A 7348-nucleotide genomic window follows, 5' to 3' on the forward strand; every position below is an offset into this window, starting at 1 on the left:
GGGGGGGGGACAGACGGAGATGGGGGCAGGAAGAGGTTAAGCAAAAGGGAGAAGGCGTTAAGAGGGCAGGACTCTCCAAAATGTCTCAGAAGTAAAGTTGGGGGATGAGAAAGGGAGATGATCACTTGTGACTCTCTTTCCAGGAAGAATACGGGAACGCACTGGCCAAGGTCAGTGTTTATTAAGAGGGAAGCTGGGACTTCCTGGGTGGGAAACTGCAAAGCCAACTACCCAGAAGGTGGCTTGCGTGCAACTTACAAATCGACGCTTTGTTCAGCCCCATTCGTTCATTCATTCATTCGTGCATGCACGCAACAAACACTTATTGAGGACTTATTAGGCAACAGGCACTACTCTGAGCAGCGGGGATACGGCCGTGGACCAAACAGAAATGTCTGCCTCACTGGACCGCTCCCTCTCGGCAGATCAGCTGGAGGCCACCTGAAGTCTCCTAGGAGAAGCAGAGAAACCCCAACTCCATTCCTTGCTTAATTGTGTGTGGTCATAGATGATACAGGCAGAATTACATGATAAGGAGGGTAGTTCCTGTGTGCCAGGTACTCCCGCAAGCATTTTACATACATGAACTCATTTAATCCTCATAAGCTTCCCACTAAGCATATGTGGAAACTGAGCCCAGAGCACCTAAGATTCTCATCTCTAGAGCCCAACGCTAGAATCCACGTTATTCTAGACGTGTCCCAGAAAAGAGCACTTGGTCATTTTCTTCCACTTCCCACGACCTCTTTCCAGAATCTCCTTCTCTCCTCCCTGCCTTCTACCCCACCCCGGGTCCCTTCACAGCATGAGGATTGCCCATCTTTTTAGCCTGTTATGATAGCTCCATCCCCAGAGCTCAAACATGCCGTCTGCAGAGATGCTTTTGGTTGGTAGATAAATGACATGGAGGTGCCTGGCTTATCATACCACGGAGGTTCTAATCAGAGAACTGTCCCCATTTTCTGGTTGATGTTGATGCCTGAGGACAGATTTCAAGCACCTACGAAAGGAGGTTTCCAGGGAAATGGAGGCAATGGCCCAGCTCCCAAAGGACATTCAGGATGCTATTCTCCATAATATCCTGGCCAGGCTCAAGGACTGAGAGGCTCTGCAGGACCTCATGGACTTGGTGCGGGGGGGGTCCCACTCTACCTAAGGCTGATCAAAGTTGTGAAGGGGCAGGTTTAGGAGATAGACTGCCAAGATACATGCGGAAGGAGGGCTGAAGAAGGGGGTCCCAAACGCTGGTCCAGGCACAATGACCAGGTCCAGGGCATGCAGCCCACATGCTGAAGCTGCTTGGAATCTGGGGGTAGGTGAAGATCCTGCCCCCTCCCACCTTGGTCAATCACTTGTAGACTCAAAAGATACTGGCAAAACTGCAAAACAACATCACTATTGCTATTACTATTATTGTTGTTGTTGTATTACTAATAATACCGGTTTCCTGTAGTTGGATCGGAGCCCCTTGGATCATCTGGACAGCTTTGGTGGCACCTTCCTAAGTGAGATGCAAGAGGACTCAAGAAATCTACGGCTCAAGTTAAGACTGCACATCATTTCCCTCCTTAAAGCCATACTGGGTAAGAGTGATTTGAGGGAAATATGGGAACGTCACAAATTTGGCCTCTAGACCCAAAAAGGACGGGGTTAGATGCCACCCACCTCTCTAAAACCCATCTAATACCATGGTCTTCATCTCACATCACGCCCCTCTCCAAGGTCAGGAGGGGTCAGCGAGATAAATTCACCATATGATACAGAACCAGCCCGGGATCTAGAAAGACCAGCCCAAGTTCACCCAACCTATCATTGGGCGTGGATGATTCCAGGCTCCAGCCTAGAATCCCCCCCGCTGGACCATGTTATGTAGCATCCTGGAGACCATCCCAAGAGCAGAAGGAGGGAACTTGCCTTTCAAGTCGAACGGGTTTTATTCCTCTGCCTTCGGGTCACCCCTCATGGGGTCCCCTAGTTCACAGCAGGGAAGAAAAATCTGACCACTCATCACTCTCTCTCCCCAAATGTCCCCTCGTTCCCAGTGCTGAGTGACACCCAACATGAGCTACTGGCCTGGTCCATGGAAAAGAGGATCCTGCTCCAGAAGCGGGCGCTGGTAAGAAATCAGTCCCCAGGGGCCAGCCTCCCGGGATGGGGGTGAGGGAGCCAGGGATAAGAATGATCCTGAGGAAAGAGAGGTGACATAAGATTCTGCTGAGAGGGGAGAAAGGATCCCATGTGGCCACGGGGAATTCTCTGGCTGCCTCTCCCTCTGGGGAGCAAGCCCGGTGGGTGTGAGTCTACCTCAGGGGGGTCTCCGTCTCCATGGCAACCCCAGCAGAGGACGCCCACAGTTCTAAAAGAGGAATACAAGCTTGGGGGGCTCAGGGGATCTGAAACACCTCTGCTTTTCTCACACAGTTACCGTTTGCAAATTGCTCTCTCTCTCTCCACATACATGTATACATGAGTACATATGTGTGCACGGACGTATGCACATACACACACATTGCACACACGCACACATACACATGTAATTCCAGATACCACTATTCTGCAAGGTCAATGTTAGGATCACCATTTAGCAGCTGAAGAACCAAAGCACAACAATTTCCAATGACATATCCAAGATCACACCGATCACAGGACAGGACAGGACGAGACTCCTGGTCCCCTTGACTCCATGACTTTGCCTCTTCCATGACCCGGTGAGGCCCCTGGCTCTCGGGACAGAAGGTTTTGTCTCCCGATCTCAAAGGCTGACCTGCAACACCTGACCTCATTTCTTCCAGGTGAAGAGCATCCTGGAGCCCAATTTCAAGCACCCTTGGAACATCCCCTTCACCCTGGACCCCAAGCTCCTCACCCCGCGGCAGGTAGAGGGGTTGGCTGTCACCTTCAGCCTGCTGGAGGAGTGCAGCCTGAGGGTGGCTCCCGACAGCCCCAAGGGGACCTGAGACCTGGAGGCCAAGAAGCCCTTGTTCGCCCTGTACGGGTCCCTCTCAGTGCTGCAGCAGCTGGCCGAGGCCTGAGCCCTCCCCGGGCGCTCAGTCCAGAGAGGCCTGGCCACACCCCCGCCTGTGCTGTGAGCATCCTTGGTGCTCAGGGAGCCTGGGGCCATGCTTCTCTGCCTCTCCAGTTTGGGTGCACAGGGACCAACAAAGACTCGAGGGAACGTTCTGGGGTGACAGAGATACTCTGTGCCTTGTAAAAGGTTTATGTATTTGTCAAAACTCAACAAATAGCATCTAAAGATGTGAGCACTTTACTGCGTGTTAATTTTACTTCAAAGCAATGTACACAAATATTGAACTCTTGTTAATATGCACTCTGAATTGTATTGGGTAAAGTGTACTGATGTCTGTAACTTACTTTGAAATGTATCAGAAAATAAGGTGAATTGATGGATGGATAAATATGTGATCAAGGAAATGTGGTGAAATATTTAAAACAGGAGTTCTTTTTTATTCTTGAAATGTTTTTGTATGTCTGGAATTGTTTCAAAATAAAAATTACCCCCCCACACACACAATTATATCTGTGTGTCCATCAGTCATCCTCTGAGTTTTCCTGACTGTGCCTTCTGAGCTGTGGATTAGGTTCTTCGTCATTTAAGGAAGATTCACTCAATATCATTAAACACGTTATACATTCTGTTTGTTGAATTCTCTGTTTCAGTCACCAAATGTCCTTTGGGTCCCCTAAATACATTGTATCTTGTCTAATTGCTCTAATCTCTCCTTTTTCCCTTTGCATTCTCTGAGATCAGAGCAGGTCTTTCCTTGATGTCTGTGATTTCAACCCTCAACTGCAATTATCGTTCTATTGCTTTTCTGATTTATTAGTTCAGAAATTGTCATTCTGAATTTGTTTCCTCAGCTTTGCAATCTCCCTTTTCACTTAATTCTGTTGTTTCATCTTCTCATCTTTGAGGTCCTGCTTTATTGAGATGATTTTGCTTTGATGCAAAATAATTAAGATACTGTGTGCTTTTCTTTTTTTTTAAATTATTTTGTTTATATTTGGCTGCATTGGGTCTTCACCGCTGTGCGCGGGCTTTCCCTAGTTGCAGCGAGGGGGGCTACTCTTCGTTGGGGTGCACAGGTGTCTCATTGCCGTGGCTTCTCTTGTTGCGGAACAGGGGCTCTAGGTGTGCAAGGTTCAGTAGCTGTGGCTCGCGGGCTCTAGAGCGCAGGCTCAGTGGCCATGGCTCATGGGCTTAGTTGCTCCACGGCATGTGGGATCTTCCCGGACCAGGGCTCAAACCCGTATCCCCTGCATTGGCAGGCGGATCCCTAACCACTGCGCCACCAGGGAAGTCCTGGTGTGTTTTCATTGACCTAACTTTTCTACCTGAACGGATTCTTTCACTGTCTTTTTTCCCTATAGTGTTTGCACAGATGCCATGTCGCTCTTTTTTTATTCATCTTGCTCGACCCCAGCCTGAGAGGCTCTGTCCAAACCCTCTATCTGCACAAAAACAGCAAGGTAGTAAGTGTTTCTTTCTTCCCCACCACCAGAACTGAGACCTGTTTCTCTGCTGCTGCAAATTATTGTTTGGAGCCTGTTCCTACTGGCTACGGTCATGGCATGAAAAAGGAGAGGACTCCCCTGGGCTCTGAGGAGTCCTGGAGGGCTGGCCTGGGCTCTGTCCTGTCGTGTATGGATTGGCTAAACGCCCCGGGCTTGGGTTCCCTCACCTCAGCAGAGGCATTTGCCTCTCTCTCTGCACAGAACACCTCTCTGCGTCTTCAGGGAGGTCAGCGTGGGGGGCGGGGGGGCGGCTCAGGGGTCTTAGCTTCCTTGAGAGCGTTCACCTGGCTTCCCTGGGGGAGAAGAGGTGAGTCAGCATCTGGGCAAAAGACACTCCGTCGCTGAGACCCGGCTACAGGCGTGGCTATCACTTTTCACTAATACAGTTCTGCTTCCCCTAAACACTTGCTTGTGGTCAGTGTCGCCCCTCTTCCCAGAAGCCATGCCCAGACTTGCCCTCCTCCAATCCATTTTTTCCCCACCCCACAACGGCTCAGCCAAGCAGACGAGGGGGAAAAGATTTATTTTTAAAAACTCTCGGGACTTCCCTGGTGGTCCAGTGGTTAAGAATCCGCCTTCCAATGCAGGGGACGCGGGTTCGATCCCTGGTCGGGGAACTAAGGTCCCACATGCTGTGGAGCAACTAAGCCCGTGCGCCACAACTAGAGAGCCTGCACGCCTCAACTACAGGGCCCACGCGCTCTGGAGCCCGCACACCACAACTAGAGAGAATCCCATGTGCCGCAACGAAAGATCGTGCATGCCTCAACGAAGATCCCGTGTGCCGCAACTAAGACCGGATGCAGCCAAAAATAAATAAATATTAAAAACAAAACAGAACTCTGGCCTTGGGTTAAGAGCCTGTAAAGTGGTGCACGGCACTCCAGCCTCCTCCTGTTCCCCCAGAAGATCTTGTCTGACTCACGTTTTCTGTTCTCTCCTGTGTTGAAATGTCCTTGGATTTTTTGTTTGTTTGTTAACGATCGTGATAATTAACTCTGGGTGCTTAACATTTCCTCTTTTCTCTTTCCATCCAGCAAAAAGACAACAAAAGGATACATTCCAGAAGTCTCTCCTGTCACTAATGGGGCACAGAAGTGGCCAGAGAGCCCTTTTGTTCACAGAAAGTTCCAGTTCACCCCCCAGACAGCCTGCACCGCTCTCCTCACCTTCTCTCCGAGCTGGGAGTTGTGACCGTGGTCTTTCCCAATTGACTCCCTTCTCCCAGAGCTTCTGTAGCAGGCAGGAGACTAGAAGATTCTTCCTGGGGGCACAAGAGAAAAACCTACTGGGACTTCCCTGGTGGTCTGGTGGTTAAGACTCCACGCTCCCAACACCCCGGTTGGATCCCCGGTCAGGGAACTAGATCCCGCGTGCCGCAACTAAAGATGCTGCAACAAAGATCCTACACGTTGGCAACGAAGATCCTGCGTGCCACAACTAAGGCCCAGTGCAGCCAAATAAATAAATAAATATGAAAAAAAAAAAAAAAGAAAAAAGACCTACTGATATTTGTGCCTAACACAAATACATGAAAATGAGCCCATACCAAAACATTTTGAGGACATTTCAGAACATGTGGGACCAAGTGAAAACCCAGGGGGAGAAACAGGTTATTTACAAAAGGTCTTACATGAGAATGACTTTAAAAGACAACCACACAGCAAACTAGAGGCAATGGAGCAATGTCTTCCTAAATTTTGATGGAAAATTATTTCCAGTCTCAAAGTCTATATCATGTTTGAAGGTAGAATAAGGGCATTTTCAAACAGTTTTTTAAAACAATGACTGCCCATGTTCCCTCTTCCAGAAAGATGTAGGAGGACGTGATACACCAAAGTGAAGAGAAACATGAGGAAGGCGCTGGCTACTGAGTGTGGAAGAGAGACGGGGGGATTCCCAGGATGACACTCAGTGCCAGGCCAGAGGACAAAAAGCCCTGACCTGAACAGATAGGAAGGCTCCTGGAGAGATTGCTCCAGGAAGATGAAATTGATTAAAAAAAAAAAAAAAATACCTTGAATCTGAACATAATAGGAAGAGATTTAATCATCTGGCAGAGTTTGGATTTAATTAGATATAAATTCACAGAAAATAGAAAAAAAAAGTAAAGAGAAAAACGACGATGAGAAACTATCAAAATCCTACAGGAAAGGAAAAACAATTAGTTTACTAATAGCTGAGTAGAGTTTACAGAGTCACAATAATATTAAAGAACAAAGAGAATTATAACTCTACTGAGAGGATGAGGGATGGGACTTGTGTGTGGTATAGAGGAAGAGGGGGCCCTAAATCCTCATCTTGCCTGGTGTAAGCCCATGGGTAATGCCTACAACTCAGCAAGCTTCTTATTTAATTGATGACAGATACAAAAGGCCACATCTTGTATTATCATAATACATTCTGTGGGCCCTGGGCACCGTGCCCTAATGGAGAAGTCAGCCCCTCACTTCCCTCCCCCCCTGCCCCCTTGTATTCATTTATATGAAATACCTAGAATAGGCAAATCCATAAAGTCCATCAGTGGTTGGGGTGATAAAAATGTTCTGGGATTGACTGCAGTGGAGGTTCCACAATGCTGTGAATATACTAAAAAGCCACGGAAGTGTACATTTCCAATGTGTGGATTGCATGGTGTCAACACAGTCCTTTAAGAAAGAGAACAGAGGCAGCTACCAAGACAAGCAACAAAACGACTTCAAAGCGATGCCTCTGGCGAGAAGCCACGGAGGAGATGGGGCTGACGGAGAACGGGAGAGTCTGAGGTTTAAAAAAAAGAACTTGGGCACAATTTGATTCTTTAAACCACGTGAAC

At 48.4% G+C, this 7348-nt stretch overlaps 1 protein-coding gene across 1 annotated transcript in view; it reads left to right on the forward strand.

The window, feature by feature from the left end:
* The window catches only part of GSDMC (gasdermin C), a 4969-nt gene extending 1937 nt beyond the window's left edge, over positions 1 to 3032 (forward strand). Inside the window, 4 exon segments of the mRNA XM_007448003.1 lie at positions 990 to 1129; positions 1454 to 1583; positions 2043 to 2116; positions 2793 to 3032. Of these exon segments, the coding sequence (XP_007448065.1) occupies positions 990 to 1129; positions 1454 to 1583; positions 2043 to 2116; positions 2793 to 3032 (584 nt within the window).
* The last annotated feature ends 4316 nt before the right edge of the window (positions 3033 to 7348 follow it).

The sequence above is a fragment of the Lipotes vexillifer genome, unplaced genomic scaffold, assembly GCF_000442215.2.
Source record: "Lipotes vexillifer unplaced genomic scaffold, Lipotes_vexillifer_v1.1 scaffold796, whole genome shotgun sequence".
NCBI classification, from domain to species: domain Eukaryota; kingdom Metazoa; phylum Chordata; class Mammalia; order Artiodactyla; family Lipotidae; genus Lipotes; species Lipotes vexillifer.